General features: G+C 38.4%; 1 protein-coding gene across 1 annotated transcript in view; it reads left to right on the top strand.

The window, feature by feature from the left end:
• Window positions 1-20,700, top strand: part of LOC149247119 (Protein kinase superfamily protein) — a 250,869-nt gene that overhangs the window by 157,271 nt on the left and 72,898 nt on the right. Inside the window, exon 4 of the mRNA XM_089458133.1 lies at window positions 13,694-13,918. Within this exon, the coding sequence (XP_089314259.1) occupies window positions 13,694-13,918 (225 nt within the window). The remainder of the gene's footprint in view (window positions 1-13,693; window positions 13,919-20,700) is intronic.

Here is a 20,700-nt window from a genome sequence, read left to right as displayed (position 1 = left end):
GGTTTTGAAAATTTTGCTTTAGGGTTACAAATTTTTCATTAGGGTTTTGTCTTTTTGCAATTGCAGATACCGGCTTACTTCTGGAGCAGTTTCTCATTTCTTGACCAGCAGCTTAAAATGACTATTATGCGCCAATACTCCTATTTCTGATTTAGCCGTGGGGGCGTATGGAAGCCTTTCTTTGCCTGCGCACAAAGAGTTTCAACGTAACTGCAATAGTTTGATCTATCGAGAATGTGTAAATGACGGCGTGTTTCACTGTTTAGAGCCATCATTCCTGTGTGACAGCAGTGAGCATTTTTGCGTAGAAGGTATTGACAGCTGCAAGTTAAATATGTAGAGGCCGTTGGAAAATTTTTTGTGACCCTGAAAAATCCTTAGCTGCCGTCAAAACTCTTGGCTGGTAATAAGGAGCGCGCCAAAGCCTCCGAGCAAAGGGCTTCAGCAAAATTTCGATCATAAGCCTTTCATCACGTCAGACAAACAGTGGATTTTCATTGGTGTATGATCTCCATTTACACACGGATGGGTCAAGCAAATTCACGAGGAGTGAGATAACAGATCTAATCGCTCAAAACCCTCAGATTTCTGGACAAGCGATGAACATTCTTTTAAAAAACGAATGTGCCTTTATCCACGCTGTTAACCTGCAAGCGTTAAAGCCGAAATCGATTTTCTCATGCCGCTGTGTTATCTCTATCTGCCGTCCGAGCCAGAGTTAGCTATCGAAGAAGCATCCCGCCATTGGAAATTTGCAGATTTCTGGTATCATTCAACATCGGTTTCTTCAGCACCAGACGCAAGCGGCTTGGGTGTATATATCTGTAGCAGGGTCACGAAATTTGGTAAGCATTTCTCCATTTGCGTAGCAGGTAAAATCGATTATCAAAATCCCTGCAATCTGTGCCTTCATTCGAATCATTTCTAAAGCATAGCATTATCGTATTCAACTGTTGACGGCTAGGGTTTCCGGTCACGATTTTTCTCAATGTGTTTTGATGACTTCCGTTTCACGCCTTTTGACTTTTATTCAGACTAATTTTTTTATGTTTTAGTTAGAATTTCTCTTAGGTTTCGTTTTCATTTGTATTTTAAATAAAATTCCAAAAAAAAAAAAATAAATTCGATGTGTTTTGATTTTTATTAACGTAGATATAATTTCGATTTGGTTTGCTTTAGCTTTGTATAGTTTTTTATATAGATTTCTATTTAGTCTTAGGTTTAAATTTAACTTAGATTTTTAGGTAGATTTTAATTTGTGTCTAATCTTTAGTTGGGGTTGAGATTTTTTTAAATTAGATTTTGATTTTAGTTTTGACTATAGCTTAGTTTATAATTAGATTTTAATATAAAGTTCTGTTTTGAAAATGTGAAAAAAAAAAATAAAAAAATAAAAAAAAAATAAAAAATATGAAAAGGTTCATTTTATTTTTAGATTAGATTTTGTAATTTTTTTTAAAATTTTAATTTAGATTTTTCATTTAGTTAAGATTTAATTTAGAATAAACTTTTAATTTTAGATTTTGATAGTGTTGTTTTAGTCTAGGAATTAATTTTTTAATTTAGGCTTAGTTTTATAGTTTAGTTTTAAAATAATTTCTAGATTTCATTTTATAAAAAAAATAAAAAAATTTGAAAAATATAAAAATTTTGTGGAAAGTTATTTTGCCAGATTCAGTGGTTTTTTACGTTATATCTTTCATGCTGAGATCTAAGTTTTCAAGCCGAGATGCAAAATTGATATCTGGTTGATGGTTTATGATTCTCGTGGTGATTTAAAGCATTCATCTTTTCAAATTTTTAGCTGCTGGATATCGTTTTTGGTCATTCTAAGAGCATTGTGTTTTTAGCTGATGATAGATGATTTCTTTTCATGGTCCATGTTTCTATATCATTTAAAAAGTAATCATTTAAACATTAACTCCACAAGGCACTGGTCTATTAAATCTCTAAATCCATCGAGCCCCTTTTATATCGTATCTCGTGTTTCCCAACCAACTGGTCGACAGTTGGCCTCATCATCTCACAGGGACTACCCCCCTTAGCCGCGGGAAGCAGGCTTAAACGGAGGGATCGGGGATCAGAGTGACAGCCCCCGGTCTGAGCGTTGTCGTGTCAATCCGCGCGACAACATCTTTGGCGCCGTTGCCGGGGACAGAGTTTTTCTGTTCCTGGAGTTTCATCGACATTCATCTTCTCATCTTCTCATCTCTCATTTGAGCTGGCAGATTCAATATTTTGGCATCTTTTCATCACATATCAGCAGCATCTCTTCGGTGTGTTTCTTGTTTGGGTGGCGACTCCATTTTCTTATTTTTTCCCAGACAAGAAGCCTACCACATATCTGTTTGTTGATTGCTTCTCGGATCTTAGAATCAGATTTGTTGTTCAAGTGGCGACTCCACTTCTTTCATCTTTTGATTTTCTTGAGCAAAGATCTAGTTCTATCATCCCTTATTGTTCATCATGGATTATTCATTTAAACCATGTCATTTTACTGATAATCTCCATGATCTTCCGAAAGAGGCCATTGGTAAATTACTTAAGTTCTCGGGTGATGATTCGGTCGCTGTTAAAAGGCATTTAAACATGTTTACTTGTGTAATGATCTTATACTGTAGATTTCCTCAATATAATAATGAAGATTTCAAGATGCGTCTATTTGTCCATTCTTTAGAAGGTGATGCCTTGAATTGGTTTAATAACTTTCCTAATGATTTTTTCACTTCTTTACAAGACATTCTCAATGCTTTTAAAGATAGATATGATAGTCCAAACAGCTTGCCTTCTACTTCTAAAATTGTTGAACAGAAAGAAAGTAATTCAGCGGTTGAAGAAAGATTTCAAGGTCAGAATGTGTCATCCACCGGAAATATTGCAGATCATCATAGTGAAAAATCAGGGATAAATGACAATGAAAAGGAGGAGCAAAAGCAAATAATACAAGATTTAAAGATGCTGGTGAAAAATCTGGAAAGCAACCAAACTAATCTTACCAATGATGTTAAAACTTTACGCATCCATCTGGAGAAACGTAATAAGGAGATTGAGGACACGCAAAATCAACATGCTAAGGAAATTGAGGCCATGAAAATTAAATATGAAACAGAAATTAGAAGCATGCAAAGCAAGATGTCAGTCTTAGAGGAAAATATGGTGACCATGAAAGCTGATCATGATAGGGAAATTGACTCTATGACATTCAATCATAACAATCAGTTGGCTGACATGCAAGCGAATCATAAAGAAGAGATAAATTTCATGCAACATTGCTTGATGGACATAGAGGAAAAGAATGATAAGGTAATAAAACACATGCAAGAAAACCATGCCATGCAAATCAGCGCTATAAGGGATGAATGCTCTAGTCAGATGGATGCCATTAGAATACAAGTTCAAAAGATTCAACAATGGTCAGATGATAAGAGAAACCAGGAGCCTTCTCATTTGCCGCAACAAGTTCCATCTTACTATGAGGAGATCATTAGGTGGATAATTGAAGGTGATCCAGATAAGCTTAAAAACGATAAAAATCAGATGCAAGACACAAAAAGACTTAGCATGCATAACTTACACACTTCATCTGACAGTTTCGAAACAGAAAGTTCCAGATCATCAGTAATTCATCCTGCCAGAAAGAAGAAGCGCAAGAGGAAGAAGATTAGACGAAGATTTGATGCATTAGACGGCCGTGAGCAGCTTGATTTTCGGATAGGAAAGAGTCCTACCATATGCAAAATTGGACATGGCACATCCGACAAGCAGCCGACAGATTTGCCTGAAAGCAGGCAAATGCTCACTATGCACTATATTGAACACATCTGATGCCGTAGGGCATCCTTTGTAGCGTATTTCTAACCCTACTCCTTGTTTTTTCTGCATTTTCATTTCTGCTTTAGATAGTTAATAAATGAAGAGCTTTTTTTTTTTTTTTTCTTTCCTGTGCTTAATGTATATGCTGATTTATGGATGGACGCTACTTATTTTTGTGTTGTATGGATGCAGATTCTGGATTCTCACATTCCTGCAAGCAGCAACGTGTCCCCAAGTAGAGCCAGATGTTGACCACTACTGGTCAACTGCCCATGCAGTACACCTCCTTTCTGTTGGCAGAGAGGGGTAGCTCCTGAGCAGCATGTCCGTGCCATCCTGCCATCATCAGCAGTTTGATCTTTTTTGATTGTAAACCCAATCTGCATGTATTAACTGTAAATAATCTTAGCAGACATGAAGTCATGTATGTAATTTGCCTAGGTGGACCTAACTTTCTGATGATAATCTACATCCTGGAAGGTTTTTTGTCTCACCGATCCACGGATCGACAGAGTTTTCCTTCAAACCTGACCCCAAAGCCGGGATTGATTTTGTCATTTGAACTTTAGGAGAATCCTAGTGTGTTGATCTGCTAGATTATCGTTGTGTCGCAGAGCTGGGTGTTTTGTGAGGGTCTGTATTAAATGGATTTGTCCCTTAAGATGTAATTTTGTAAAAGTCATGATGTAACGTGTCCTGAGGGTCGAGAAATGTTTTAAATCCCCTCATGAGTCTTAAGTCCTAGGTCCTAGGTGATGTTTCCGAAGGTTTAGTTCAGTGATCCATTTTAAAATGAATTAAAAAATTAAAAAATGAATAAAAATAATAAAATAATGAAAAATAATAAAAAATTAAAAAAAAAAAAAAAAATCAAGCAAAAAACCCTAACTAATAAAATAATAATATTTTAAGTTAATAAATCGACGGATGAGATCAAGAGATGTCTTGATCCTCATCAACGGTCGAGATCATTTCTACATGGATCACTCGAACTAGCCGTTAGGATCATTTCCTTTATATAGGGTCTTAGGGGGTCATTTCAAGTCATTGGATCTGTGAGTCAAAGACTGAAAAAGCTCTCTTGTAAATCTGTTTCTGGTTAATAAAGAAGACTTTGGGGTCCATATCTTGCTGGTGTTACTCTCTTGAAATGCTGTGAGATTGTTTTAATTTTCTGCATATGTTATTTTCAGCTGTTAATAATAGCTTTTGTAGAGTATTGTGGGTACAGGTATCTTGCTCACTTGCTAGGGTTTGGGTGCTGTTAGGGTTTCTGAAGTAATGGCAGGTATCTCCATTACTTCCTGAGATCTAGCAGCATCCTTGCCCTCTTTACTGATGGTTGTTTCTGAGCTGTGCAGAAAAACCCTTCCTGAAGAAGATTTGGTGGGCGTTCGGGGAAGTTCTCGGCTGAACCAGCCAGCTCCCACAAGCATTTTCTGCTGAGCCCAGTGGATTTGATCCTGGGTCTATCATTCGGTTTGTTTATCTGATTTGCATGAGATATTTTTCTGAGTTCCTTCACAGTGAAAATCTGAATTTTCTGTTTCTTTAAATATTTCTGTGCATATTGGTGGATCTGGCTGTTAAAGGGCCAAAATCTGTACATTAATCAGCTAATCTAGGGTTTCGAAAATTTTGTTTTAGGGTTACAAACTTTTTCATTAGGGTTTTGTCTTTTTGCAATTGCAGATACCGGCTTACTTCTGGGGCAGTTTCTCATTTCTTGACCAGCAGCTTAAAATGACTATTATGCGCCAATACTCCTATTTCTGATTTAGCCGTGGGGGCGTATGGAAGCCTTTCTTTGCCTGCGCACAAAGAGTTTCAACGTAACTGCAATAGTTTGATCTATCGAGAATGTGTAAATGACGACGTGTTTCACTGTTTAGAGCCATCATTCCTGTGTGACGGCAGTGAGCATTTTTGCGTAGAAGGTATTGACAGCTGCAAGTTAAATATGTAGAGGCCGTTGGAAAATTTTTTGTGACCCTGAAAAATCCTTAGCTGCCGTCAAAACTCTTGGCTGGTAATAAGGAGCGCGCCAAAGCCTCCGAGCAAAGGGCTTCAGCAAAATTTCGATCATAAGCCTTTCATCAGTCAGACAAACAGTGGATTTTCATTGGTGTATGATCTCCATTTACACACGGATGGGTCAAGCAAATTCACGAGGAGTGAGATAACAGATCTAATCGCTCAAAACCCTCAGATTTCTGGACAAGCGATGAACATTTTTTTAAAAAACGAATGTGCCTTTATCCACGCTGTTAACCTGCAAGTGTTAAAGCCGAAATCGATTTTCTCATGCCGCTGTGTTATCTCTATCTGCCGTCCGAGCCAGAGTCAGCTATCGAAGAAGCATCCCGCCATTGGAAATTTGCAGATTTCTGGTATCATTCAACACCGGTTTCTTCAGCACCAGACGCAAGCGGCTTGGGTGTATATATCTGTAGCAGGGTCACGAAATTTGGTAAGCATTTCTCCATTTGCGTAGCAGGTAAAATCGATTATCAAAATCCCTGCAATCTGTGCCTTCATTCGAATCATTTCTAAAGCATAGCATTATCGTATTCAACTGTTGACGGCTAGGGTTTCCGGTCACGATTTTTCTCAATGTGTTTTGATGACTTCCGTTTCATGCCTTTTGACTTTTATTCAGACTAATTTTTTTATGTTTTAGTTAGAATTTCTCTTAGGTTTCGTTTTCATTTGTATTTTAAATAAAATTCCAAAAAAAAAAAAAAAATTCGATGTGTTTTGATTTTTATTAACGTAGATATAATTTCGATTTGGTTTGCTTTAGCTTTGTATAGTTTTTTATATAGATTTCTATTTAGTCTTAGGTTTAAATTTAACTTAGATTTTTAGGTAGATTTTAATTTGTGTCTAATCTTTAGTTGGGGTTGAGATTTTTTTAAATTAGATTTTGATTTTAGTTTTGACTATAGCTTAGTTTATAATTAGATTTTAATATAAAGTTCTGTTTTGAAAATGTGAAAAAAAAAAATAAAAAAATAAAAAAAAAATAAAAAATATGAAAAGGTTCATTTTATTTTTAGATTAGATTTTGTAAATTTTTTTAAAATTTTAATTTAGATTTTTCATTTAGTTAAGATTTAATTTAGAATAAACTTTTAATTTTAGATTTTGATAGTGCTGTTTTAGTCTAGGAATTAATTTTTTAATTTAGGCTTAGTTTTATAGTTTAGTTTTAAAATAATTTCTAGATTTCATTTTATAAAAAAAAAAAAAAAATTGAAAAATATAAAAATTTTGTGGAAAGTTATTTTGCCAGATTCAGTGGTTTTTTACGTTATATCTTTCATGCTGAGATCTAAGTTTTCAAGCCGAGATGCGAAATTGATATCTGGTTGATGGTTTATGATTCTCGTGGTGATTTAAAGCATTCATCTTTTCAAATTTTTAGCTGCTGGATATCGTTTTTGGTCATTCTAAGAGCATTGTGTTTTTAGCTGATGATAGATGATTGCTTTTCATGGTCCATGTTTCTATATCATTTAAAAAGTAATCATTTAAACATTAACTCCACAAGGCACTGGTCTATTAAATCTCTAAATCCATCGAGCCCCTTTTATATCGTATCTCGTGTTTCCCAACCAACTGGTCGACAGTTGGCCTCATCATCTCACAGGGACTACCCCCCTTAGCCGCGGGAAACAGGCTTAAACGGAGGGATCGGGGATCAGAGTGACAGCCCCCGGTCTGAGCGTTGTCGTGTCAATCCGCGCGACAACAGGTGGTGAACCTAGTGCACTTCAGTATGTTGTGTGGCGGTTTGTAGATCATGGACTTCCTTTGACATGTCATGGATGGTTGGGACAACTCGAGGATTGCTTTGGCATGGATGAGATCAGTTTGATCGATATGGCTTCATGTGATGGACTACAAATTAGCAAGGTAGAGTCTTCATCAAATCGTGATGTTGCATATTCGAGATTGGAGAGATTTTCATGAGTGGTATTTGATCCAGGAGGATGAGTGTTTGTATGACTGAGCCACTAGAGATTGTATAGGCTCAGAGGGAGTCTAGCCTCAAAGGGAGCAACCCTATGGAGGTTTGGGATCTTCAGGTTCAAATGTGATGAGGTAGAGACAGTATCGCGGTTGCAAGGTTCATTCTATAGAGAATGCTACAGTGATGGACGCCAGATGGGCTAGTGTCGCCAGATGATGTTGATGGAGACTTCCTAGTGTTGGAAGTACCTCCCTCGGTAAGAGGGAGTGTTAAGATTTGTAGCTTCGGAGGTACTCCGAACCCTAGGCTTGAGGGTTTTGGAGGAGTTGGCACACAAGTGTGGCTTGTGGGAATAAAACCCAAGACTATGGGATTTGCACCCAAGAATATGGGCGTGAATCCATGAGGAGGTTTGGACATGTGAGGATTTGAGGTGATGGAGGATCCCAAGAGCAACCGAGAGCATCGAAAATCACTCAAATCCGAGGTCTAGAACTTGAGATATGAATTTTTGAAGTTAATGTATGGGTTTGGTCAAGGTCGGCTAGGCGTTTAGAGACCTTGTGACAAGTTGTCAAGCCCACACATGTGATTTTATGGAGCCTTTGTATTGTGTATAAATATAAGGGGGAGGAGAGTCATTTAACATATCCAAGAAGCATCTTTCATAGTCTACACATCAAGAAAGGCAGCGCGAATGCAGGCAACTCGAGTGAGGACAACACGAGTGCAAGAATACGAGTGCAGGCAATACAGGTGAGGGCTGAGCGTGTAGCAGACTGCATTAGGGTGACGTAGAAGTTGCGCAGGGCTAGGTATGCATTGTATTGATGTGTTAAGGTTGAATTGATGCTAGTGGATGGTGTCCTAGGAGAGGACAATTTGGAAGTCTGTTAAAAGCCAAGAGGAAGGGTTTCCTAGGTGGTTGGATGCCCTAACTAGGAGCAGATGCTACAACAAGGATTGGTCACTCGTGGTCTGTTGGAGGGCAGCGTGAGAGTGGATCAAGTGTCGATACTGGATTGGGCATTTATGGTTTGTTGGAAGACAATGTGTTAGTGCCCAAGTTGGAGCCTAGTGTGCACCATCTTCATGGACTTAGGTGGTTGCTAGAGTGGTAGAAGAAGAGCTCAAGGGTCTGATTAGCCAAGAGTAGTTTTGAGTAGCCCTAGACTTGTGTGTGGAGAAGGACATGTACAACAGAAGACAGGCAGTCCTCCTAGCCCATGTTCATTGTGAGAGATGGGCATCTTGCAGCCCTCTGTGCCCTATGTTAGTCTCCATTGGAGCAGCACAGAAAGACTGTAGTCGGTTGAAGTCCCTGAGTAGCTGAGGAGCAACAGTGGGCAGTTGTGAGTAGTTCACAGACGGACTTGTGAACGAATCGACAGGAGTCTCGATGAGTTGTGTCCTTAATGGACTAAGGCACAACTAGAGAACATATTGACACCTTGGTTCAATGGCCAGATGGACTTGGATTGTTGATAGAGGCAGATTGGTGTTGCTACAGATCGGGAGCCGACAGACAAGGCAAGTACAGGGTATGACCGAGAGGAGCTGAGAGAGCATGCGACAACCAAATGGTCAAAGTATCTTGTTGAGGGTAGTTTGGTTGTCGATGGACTTACACCAAGCCTCAATGTTGTATTCTTGTATCAATTGATGTATGAGGGCCATTATCCCTAGTACGGGAGCCCCAAACTGTTGTATTATTCAGGTTGATTAATATAACGAAGTTGGGTTATTGTACAAAATTGTGTAAAAAGTTGTGTAGATCTTGTGCACTAGTAGATTTATTGTTGTTTATATTATGTTGTGCAAAGTAGCTTCGTTGTGATTCTTGGTTCGGTAGCATTAGTGATTTAAGATTCTATCTTAGACACCATGATCGTGGAAAAACAACAGTATTGTGATGGATTAGGATGAAGATCCTAAGTCAAGTACATGGACTTGGATAAAGAATGGTCCGGTGGAGGACATACTTCGGGTATCCTAGGTGGAGTATGAACCTCAGAGAAGCGGTGTGGTGTCCCATGGAATGTCTCCCAACATTGTGCTCTAATATTGTGGAGGGATAGAGTGTACCTGTCAAGGCTTGGGCAATGTGGCAATGTTCGCTGTGATGATATTATCATCATTGATGCTTATCAATTCGGATCCCTTCTTATGATAATATTTCAACTTGAGTTAGACATGTTGAGTCATTAAGAATACCTCCCTAGTTAAGAGGGAGCGTTGGAAAAGTAACTAGGTTCGGTCTTCATAATTATCTTGTACTTGTATCAATTTGTCTTTCATGTAAAAGAAGAAAAATAAAATTATTGCTTTGATTATTATTTTCCCAGTCAGAGCATGTTCTTCATGCTCTTAGGTTTATTTGAGTCAAGAAGGAAAATATAATTGAGTTAAAGTCCATTTGGACTCTTTGTAAGAAGTATAAAGAATTTTTTTTAAGTAAAAAAGAGTCAAATAGTCCTGCATAAGATCAAGTCGGTCCTCCAGTTGGTCATGTTGACTTGCTCAACATATGTGTCCCTTCATATTGACGATTAACCATGTATTGACGTGAATCCTCCACCTAAAAGGGAGTAATTCGTGGATGTCCTAAGGCAAGACAAGCAAGTCTTCTAAGGCAAAAAGATGTGGTTTTCTTTGTGATCAGGATCAAAAGAAGATGTGAAATTCCATGTGGCATAGATCTGCAAGAGGTGCGAGTTTCTCTATGGAGGCGGATCAAAAAGGGATGTGAAGTTCTCTATGGTAGAAGATTTGAAAGGTTACAAGTTTGAAAGGTCAAAATTCTGTGTAGTTGTGCGAATTATTCAGACTATCACTGTTATGATATACGAGCTAATTAAGGATTGTATTAACTGTGACTTGATGGATTTCTGATAGACCTGTTGACCATGTTTGAGGAGAAGGCATGACATAGAATGGAGGGTTGACTTGGGGATCTTATGGAGGGAGTTGTCTTGGATATCACATTTGATTTGATTCTATAAGAAGAGGATTGTTTGGGTTTTCTCCAATTGTGGGGTTTTGCCCTCGATTGGAGCCTATATCTTGTGTTCTTGTGATCTTCATGCATTTTATGTTTTGATAATTGCTTGAAGAAGAATAAATAATAAAGTAATAAAAGGCCAACAAATCTCACAAGTAATTATCAAGAAAGGAAAATCAACCTTAATCTACAATTATCCTGCTTTTCCAACAAGAGAGAGAGAGAGAGAGAGAGAGAGAGAGAGAGAGAGATCATTAATGAAATTAAGTTATAACTCAAGTGTGACAATGGTCCAACGAAGAAATCAACTTCCCTATTTATGTGAGGGAAAACAAGTTGATTTTCTGTTAAATTAGGCTAAAAGCCCAAAAAACTACTAAATCCGTGATACAAGGTGGATGGGTCATCAAGCTGACCCATAAAGATAGCCAAAATAATAAAATAACATGAAAATGAGCCTCAATTAACCCACACATGTAAGTATGAAAACCTCCAAGGGCAATGTGATCTCCGAAAATACATCTCTCAATGAAAAGGTGCAAGGGATGGTCCAAGGGGTTTGTCTCATCCCAAAAGTGATGTCTTCTCATCAAATTGGTCCCTAATCACCAAAGAAAACTCTCTTAAGAGAAATATCATCATCAAATGCATCAAAACGATGATGTCATCATGCTAGGACATGAGATTACTAGGCTGGAGGGTGCAAATTGCATTCCGAAGGGATATCATGTCATCATTATCAAGAAAAGAACAACGTCAATCAAGAAGGTACAATGCTAGACTGGGGATGTCTTGTCATCCCCTGGGGATACTTAATCTCTGAGCAACGTCCTAGCCTAAATCACCAACATCCAAGGTTTTGAGCTTGAGGGAGGGTCTCATCAGTTGTGTCAAGTCATCCTCAAGGTCAATTCCCTTCAAAAGGTGCCCTACGTCCTTTGTCAAAGTTCATTGTGTCATCATCAAAGTGGATGGACATCATTTATGGACAATTCCTAGGCTGACCCTTTCAAATGATAGGTGCAAGTGATAGGTGTTATGACTTGGGTTTTACTTCATGAGAGGTGGTATTATACTAGGTTATTGAAAACCATTGTCCATGAGCATCTTTGTAGAGAGAGTAGTTAGTTGCCTGAGTAACATTCCCTCGTCTTTGTTTTTCCAAGCTTCAGAATTTTCCTTTTTATTTCTTGATATAGCTTATTTAACAAGCTTCATTGATTTATTGTGTAATAATGATGATATAATCCCCCTTTAATGATGGGCAGTTTATCGCTTTATCGGGGTTCAGATGTTCTTTGAGAGTTCCTTTTACATTGATAGGCATGATACACATGGATACTCTTAGGGACGAGTGGCTATATAAGAGGGCAAAGCTCAAGCTATAATTGGTTTTTGACTGCTTTTACATCCCTTGCCATTCTTTTGCATTTTGATACTCGACTTATGTTTTTTTCTTAATAGTTGCGTCAACCTCAGGTATTTCCAACTCATTCTTGTCATATGACAAGTCCAACAGGGAATGAGTACAAGTGACTGACAACAACCAATAAAAAATGGGATAAGGAAATGAAGGGCATGATGACAAGTGTTAAGTATGAATAACATGGAATGCTACCATCATCAGAGCTTCCTATTTGTGCCCCTCCTAGATAGTGAAAGAAAGACCCTAAGGAAGGTCACACTGGACTAGGGGCAAATGATAACCACCAAGGTGAAGTAAGGGAACAAGTATACAACCAATAGCGGTCTATAATCCAATTTCAACCTGTGATCCATACTAGAATGCCTTAAATATTAAATGAAAGCACTTGAATGCAAAAATGGTTAATGTACCTCACAATAGATGACCCAACTTCATCGGATGAGTAAGCTAGACCAATAAATGTACTGATTGGGTGAGAGGTATCTAAAATTGGCTATCTATGGATCATGGTAGGGGCTGCTGGCTGGCAAGCTGTATCACAGGAGAAATTTTTTCTCCTATGTTTACCCATGTATGTGGATGGGTAACAGGGTTGATGTCATCATCATTAAGTACACCACCTATATTTATTCGTCCAAGTGTATTTGGCCTTCCTTTTGCTTGGGTGCTCCTTTATAAAGGTCATTTATTGCCCCATAATGCCAACGGAGCAGGTTTTGACCATGTTGGAGTGTCTTTAGGCTCATCCCAACTAAAGACATTCTCCAAATTTGCACTTCAAAAGCTCCAAGCAGTAACACAAAGCAAACACTGCTAATTCATGAATTATAACAATACATCAAAACTGGTTAAGGATGTGCGATGACGAGGCAAAATATAGATTTCACTCAATTGTTCTTTACAATTCTTGTTTGTTGGCACTCAAGATCTTGTTATTATAATGGACATCAGTAATTATTGTTTAGGTTTGAATATTGGAATTTTTGTTATACAATTACTTTTGCCTGTTCTCTGGATTTGGTTTTTTCCCTCCTTTTTTATTCTAGATAGCAGTGAACTAATTTCTTTTGAGGTGTTGTTTTCTGGATGTTCTGTTGAGATACTCTTCCGCTTGTTGTACTTAAAATTTGCCATGAACTGTTTCATTTGCTGTGAGATTCTATAAGTTGTATTGAACTGATTTGTTTGCTGAGGGGCAGTTGCAGTGAATCTATTTCTTTTATCAGGGTGCTTCTTGCAATTTGTCATGGCCTGTTTCATTTTATGGGAAACTTATTAGTTGTGGTGAAGTAATTAATTGGTTGAGGAGCACTTGCAGTGAATGGTTTTGAAAGATGCTCCTGGACATGGTCACTCTTTTCCTGATTCAGTATAGTTCCATTTAGCTAGCTATTGTATGCTCATGTACACCAGGATCTTTTTGATGGTTAGACTAGGCTATTGACATTGATGTTTGATGGGTGTACTCCTATGCCAGCAATTCCAGTTCCAGCTCCAGTTATCTCTCCTGAAGGTCCTTCACCTAAACCCCCTTTTACAGGGCCGACTACAGCCCATAGAAGTAGGAGAAAACGTCCAAGGTTGGTTTTCATTATTGGGATAGCGGCTGGCATTATTGTGATTGTCTTTATGTCAGTACTTATTTTCTGGAAATGTACTTCAACTCAAGGCAAGAAGCTGGATAAAGTTCCCAAAAGAACAGGTATGAACTTTCAGAACGTTTGTTTACAATCTTTTCTTGGTTCAATATTTAATCATTCTGTGACTCATAAATAGTATGTCTGCCAAATGTATTTTTTGTTTAGTTTTCGATAGACAAATAATGATATATTTACAAATATGATGTTGTTAAGTATAAATGAAATGTAATGAAATTTATTCTAAAGCCCGTTAAGGACCAAACTAGCTCAAACGTACAAGATATTCCATCAATCATAAGAAACCCATGCAATGTTAGAGGGGCTGCCCTAAATGAAATTATTAAAACAAGAAGAAATAAAACAACATGAGTTGAACATACAAGTAGGTTATCCCAAGAGGGGAAACCCTAGAGAAAGTTGATGTACTCCTGATAGTAATGAAAAAATTAGTAAAGAAGAGAGTAATCTATGGAACTGTGATAAACAAACCATGGAGTAACTGCTACCTCAGAAAGCAAGCCTCCCTAATGCTTGGAGGATCATTTCTATGACAGACAATATGTATAAATCATTCTTGCCTTATCATTTTAACAGATGACAAATAAAGTGTAATGGCTGTTCTCATCTTCTAGTTGAATTAGGGGTGCTTTGTTTAAAAATTTATTCTAATACCTGTTACCGCAAAGTCTAGTAGGCCTAGTGCAAAGCCCCAGTAGGCAACCTAGGTCTTATGGCAACAAGAGTTTTGTCTACCATTGTCACCTGAGTGGCTTCTGTCCAGTTGTTTAGTGGTGAATTTAATTCCACAAGGGAGGCTTCCCTGCAGAAGTTCACCATAAGGATATTCAATAAAGAAGGGCTTAATGGTGATGCAAGGTCTAATGATTGAAGGAAAGGTAGCAGTGGAGCCTTCAAAGGCTAAGGTAAGAGTTTCCCAAAGTTCAAGTACACTTCCTTAAAGCCTATGTAATTTAGAAGATAGATGCTATAAGGTAGGGTTTGTAAAATATGTAGATTTAGGCCACACAATGGCATATAGCAGCTCTGGAAAGGTAGACAAGATTTAGGGCAAACAATGTAGTTTGTATGGTTGAAATATGCATAAAATAACAATAAACAATATGACATCAGCCCTAATTTAGGGTTTTAACATGCAATTAATGCTATATTTTGCCGTTTTTAAGTTTGTTAAATGCAATCCCTTTATTAGGGCCACAACACAAACATAAAATTGCTGAAAATGCAAATTTAACTTAACCCTAACCCTAGTTAACAAGAAAATAGAGAAATTAGGGTTTTGATCAACACCTACTAGACTATTGTCTTGATCTAATTGGGCGATGGAGTTATTTAGAGCAAGATCTAGGAAGAGTGCCTTGATGAAGAGGGTGAGAGAATGAAATACTAAGAAATCCTAGCGACTTCAAGAGATGCATATATCAAAATTCTCTTGAAGGATTCAAGCAAACAAATTTTACATACGATGGAAAATTAAGATTTCAAGGAAAGATATTGCAATTTTTAATATGGCATACATAGAAACCCTAATTCACATAATATAGCATGGAAGAAAATTAGCATGAAACTTACACCATTCCACAAGAATCTTTTCAATCAATTCCAAGGAAGTCTCCCCATGCAAAAATTTCCCTCCCAATACAATTCACTCCATAAAAATTACATTGTGTCCAAGTAGAAGAAGTCAAATAGCTAGTGTGCAAGAAGTGTGATGAATGATAATGATGAATAAATGAAAGTGACTCACTCTATTTATATGAGGGTAACCGAGTCACTTTTCATTACAAGTAAAATTCCTAAAAAAATTTAGTGTTCAACTAGGTCAAAGGTCACAAGCTGACCTTGAGATAGCTCTAAAACATAATAAAAATGCCAAAATAGCCCACATTTGTGGGAGAAGACTCTCCACCATGATGTCATCCTTGTAGAATGATCGATATCCATCAAGTGTGATGAAATGGTCAATGAGTGTTCCTCACTCGAGAATCCTCAAATTCATGGGTGCATCTAAAAAAGGCACCTCCTCCAACATAATATCATCCATGAAAGGGCTTATGTCACCCTCCTAGGGCACATATGGACAACGTGGCATGATCTATGGCAGGCGTTGGCATCAAGGCATGGTCTGCTAGTGCTCCCAAGTCATCTTGGTGACATCCATCTTCATCTGGGCTTTGGTATAAGACAATGCCCATCAAACAGGATTAAGGCCAACTTGGGGACGTCTTGGGTCCATCGGGGCGCATCATTAATGAAGCCAATGCCCAAGCTTCCTGGGTTAGCATTTTAACATCTTGAGGTACATCAAGAGGTTTGCAACAATGTGGGATCTGCGCAAGGCCCAACGGTCATCTCCAAAGGGGCAAAATTGGGCTACAAGGTCACATGTGCTTTGAGAACGAGGCAAAACATCCTTTGGATTGTGCTGAAAAGAAGTCAAGCCATTCTTAAAGGGATCTCTACTACATGTGTGATGCCACTTGAACAAACCTTTCAAGATCATGTTAGATCAACGCATAAAACCAATGAAACATCATAGTGGACCATATCTAATGCTAGGGGCACATAATTGCTTCACAAAAGACTTACCTTCAAATGTCTAACTAGCTCAAGATTTGTAAACAAGTTACCTCACTTATGTTAGGGATGATTAGGTCAACAATCCTATTAGGTGTTTCTGCCCCCCAAGGGGAGTGACATGATCTAGTATATCGATCAATCATAGGCATATGTGATAATGTGGTCTTGGAGTGGGAAATACTTCAGGGAAGATGCCACAACCATGAGACTAACTAAAGGATGTCTACCATCTAACATCTTGAGTATAATAATGGAAGGAGAGAGTAATTGTGGAGGCATGACTTCTTTCCTCGACCTGATTTTTCCACCTTGTTACCCACCAAAATGGGTAACCACATAGGAGAAAAGTTTTTTCATATTCTTGACAACAAACCGGTCAACCATGCAACTAGTAGCCCCCTGATAAGTGATAACCACCACTAGCTAACGAAATGCCATATATCTCCGCCAATTGCATCAACCATTTGCTTCTAACCCATCTAGCATGAGCACAAGGACAAATGTGGGCTTCCACTCAAAAGGTACTTTGGTCATTTTGCAATCGAGTGCTTACACTTGTTTGTTTTTGGGCATTTGATATGGATTAAGGGTGATCTGGAAGAATGATGCGTTTTGACTGTGATCTTGTTCTCTGACCTTCAATGGGGGGTTAATCTTTGATCCTAGTCCAGTGGGACTTGTTACCACAAAATCTAGTAGGGCCCCAAGGGGAGAAATCCTACGGGACAACTACTAGACTAAGTAACAACAAATGGGAAAATGGCCCACTGTCACCACAACCAAGGTCCCTTGCTCTTTACGAACTTTCGCCTATGGGAGGAGTCCTAGTATGATTGCGATAAGCTATAATAGATATTCTAGATTTGAAGGTTCAAGGTGATGGAGCTAGAGCTCTTTCGAAGAGAGGCTCAATAAAGGTACGAGGCTTCAAAGAAGCAAACCGCACTCTAAGAAAAACCCTAGAAGAGAAGGCACAATACCTAGGGTTTTGAGATTTCTTGATTTTAATAGGTATTCACAAGGTCAAGGCTCGAGAGAAGAAAGGGCTTCTTATCCTTACCCTCGGCCTTCAAGGTCAAGGTTGCGGCCCTCAAGACAGCACCTCGGCCTCCTCAACGATGCCCAAAACAACCTTCTATCCCTCACTGTCCTGTCCTTTGCTTGCTGCGGCTAGGGAAAAGAAATTTGAACTGTCTTCTTGTGTATTTGTGTTGCACAATGGATGCTCTTTAGCCTCATACTCACCTTGTATTTATATCCAATACAAGGGCTCCTCCAACGTTATGATTATGGGCTTCTACAATTGTCATAGGTCATGTTTACACCAAGCCGACCTTGACACACATGTAAACCCCATAATATAACTTCAAAAATTCATATCTCCACTTCTACAACTCGAAATTCGATGATTCTCGAAGCGTTGGGTTCTCCTTTCTGCCCTCTATTGTCTCATGCCATCACATGTAGAAATGTGCTCATGGAAATGCCCAAAACACAATTTGGTGCAAAACCCCATACTTGGGTTCCAAGCCCACAAGTGGCTCTTGTGGCACTTTCCCCTCCAAACCCTGAACCCTAGGGCTTGGAGTACCTCCCAAGCTACACAAATCAACAAATCTCAACCCTCAAAAAGTGTCTAAACACAAAGTTGAGGTGTAGAGGTTCTAATTATGAGCACTCTACCCCCTTCAACTTTTACAATCATTTGATTTTACGATTTACATCGAAATTATTAAATTTCATAACCAACTAGAAATTTAATAATAAAAAATAGACACTTGGACTCACCCATATTTTGCGAGACTCAAGATATGATCTAGTATGATGAAAATACATAGACACGATACACTAGGACTTACTTAAGACATCACCATCGAGCCCCACCCTAGCTTTGGGTGTATGTTTGAGAGAAAAACTCTATTAATTATTTTGTGTTTACAAACGCAAAAATATGAACGAGGTTAAAAAACTCCCTAGGATGAAACTCATTAGCAAGAATTCTTAAGCTTACCTAGGTGTTTTACATGGATTTATAGACATACTAGAATCATTTTTACAATTGCCCACCGGGTTGCAAAATTTGGAGTTACAATTTTGATAAACTAATGAATGATGATGATGAATTCCGAATATCTAACTGCTCGAACATGATGGAATTTCTTTAAAAAAATGCGTACTACTTTAGGGTAGTTGACATAGAGTAGTCAACGCCCTCAATTGCTCCTTTCCCCCTACGGCCTTTCCTTCCTTGCCTAATGGCCTCCTTCAAGATTTGTCAAAACAGATTTTTCCCATGAACCAATTCACTGACATCCTTCAAGAGGTACCTTGTTTCTCCTTTGCAGGTTTGTGGTTTCTCAACAAATCAGAACCCCAGTAAAGAAGCAACATCTATTATTCTCCTCTCCATGATTGATCTCGAGCCCCTCCATTGGCTTCTAAGTTATACTTTTCCTTAAAGTGTGCAATATAAGAATGTTTGAATGTACAAGAGATATGATGGTTACAAATGAGGTTTTGTTTATATACTAGGCAAGGCGCCCCTTCACAAATAGTCATGTCTTTTAAGACATGTCTTCGTCAATTTATTAATTATTAGTAATTATTAATTATATATTATGTTCATAACATAATAACCTTTAATAAATCTGATCCCACTAAGAGGATGTACTCCTTTGAGATGCTTGAACTAATATAGCAATAGTGTCATCGATATCCCATAAATCGGGTTGAAGATCCCCCTAGAGGACTTGTTGAAGACTTGGTTTATGTCTTTTCTTGATGGTAGCTAAGGGTGAGATGAAAATATCCCCTCCCATGTGACCATCTATCTCTCAATGGATCACTATAGCAGCTTCGTGATAACCAGACTATACTTGCAAGTTAGTCTATTAAGCATAAATTATAGGCTAAAGCTAAGAAAAGAAAGGATAGAAGTTTCAATCCAATACACAAGTATTTTGCAAAATGGTTTCTTATTACATAACATAAAATAATCTCAGTCAACAACCTCAAATTGGAGGAGGAGCTAGCGATTTGTAAGTGTTAGTTTTTGGTAGCATCGGATGTGCTCTAGCCATGAAAATTGGTGGAGAAGCTAAGGCACATGAGTTCTAAAGAACCCATAAATTGTTTGGTGAAATTCCACCTGGATTATATTTTATTAAAATAATTAATATTTTTAATGGGGTTCCTAAGTCTAAACTTAGGAAAATTAAAGTATTAATGGGTATTAATTAAAATATGGGTGAGAATGTTCTAGAAAGCAGAGAAAGTCAAGATTTAATCTTAGCTGTTGATTGGAGACTTAATCTCGACCATTGATGTCTCAACGAGAAAAGTATAAGGAGGCTTGGGGTTCATTTGTAAGAAACAAAGAGTTGATTAGTCAGTTCGATATTCATAGGGCAGGGTTTGCTAAGGAATCCGAACAAGTGATCAAGCAGTGAGGATCAGACGCAGAATTGGAAGGAAGTGATTTCCAGTTCCAGTGAATATACTTCAGAGAAGACAATGAAGGATCAAAGAGCTAGCGCAGTGCCAATGAGGGACAATGCAACAACTAGAGGAGGTTGATGCAAAATTGCTGGGGGATAGCAGAGATCAATGTCAAGAATCACTGTGGGTGATTGGCAGGAGAAATATCGATTTCTTAGTAGCAGAATCAACAATAGTTAGGGTGACACAGTTAGAGGGAGTCTCCACGCAGAAGCCACGCAGTGACTGTGTAGGCTCACACAGAGACTGCGCAGTGGGTCATCTAGGAGTTGGGGCCAGTGTAAAATCTCCAGATTTTAGTGTGAGAATTTGTGTCTAGGTCATCCTTAGTTGTATGAAGCGCTCAGAAAATCCAGTGTTTCATGATCGCTCCAAACACATTGATATTCGGTGTCACTTTATCAGGGACCGTGTTCAGCGTGGGGCGGTACAGTTGGAGTATACTCCCACAGGAAATCAGGGAGCAGATGTACTCACCAATGCTCTAGGAAGAACAAAGTTTGTTCAATTTCGGGAATAGATGGGTACGTTGGAAAATCCCTTTCAATAGCATGATGCATCATTTGAGAGGGAGCTGTAGTACAGATGCAGCAATGGCAGTGGCAGTGTTATGGGTAGCAGTACAATAGCAGCAACAACATAGTGTTGGTGGAAGCAACAGCGTGGAAAGGGGATGCTTCAAAGACAGAGCAACACGCAGTTGGACATTGTTGCTAGAGCACTTTCCTCGCTAAGAGGGAGTGTTAGT

Source organism: Pinus tabuliformis, chromosome 7, assembly GCF_031772625.1.
Source record: "Pinus tabuliformis cultivar Carrire ecotype Pingquan chromosome 7, CPIR1, whole genome shotgun sequence".
Classification (NCBI taxonomy): domain Eukaryota; kingdom Viridiplantae; phylum Streptophyta; class Pinopsida; order Pinales; family Pinaceae; genus Pinus; species Pinus tabuliformis.
This window is presented reverse-complemented; position numbering and strand designations above follow the sequence as displayed.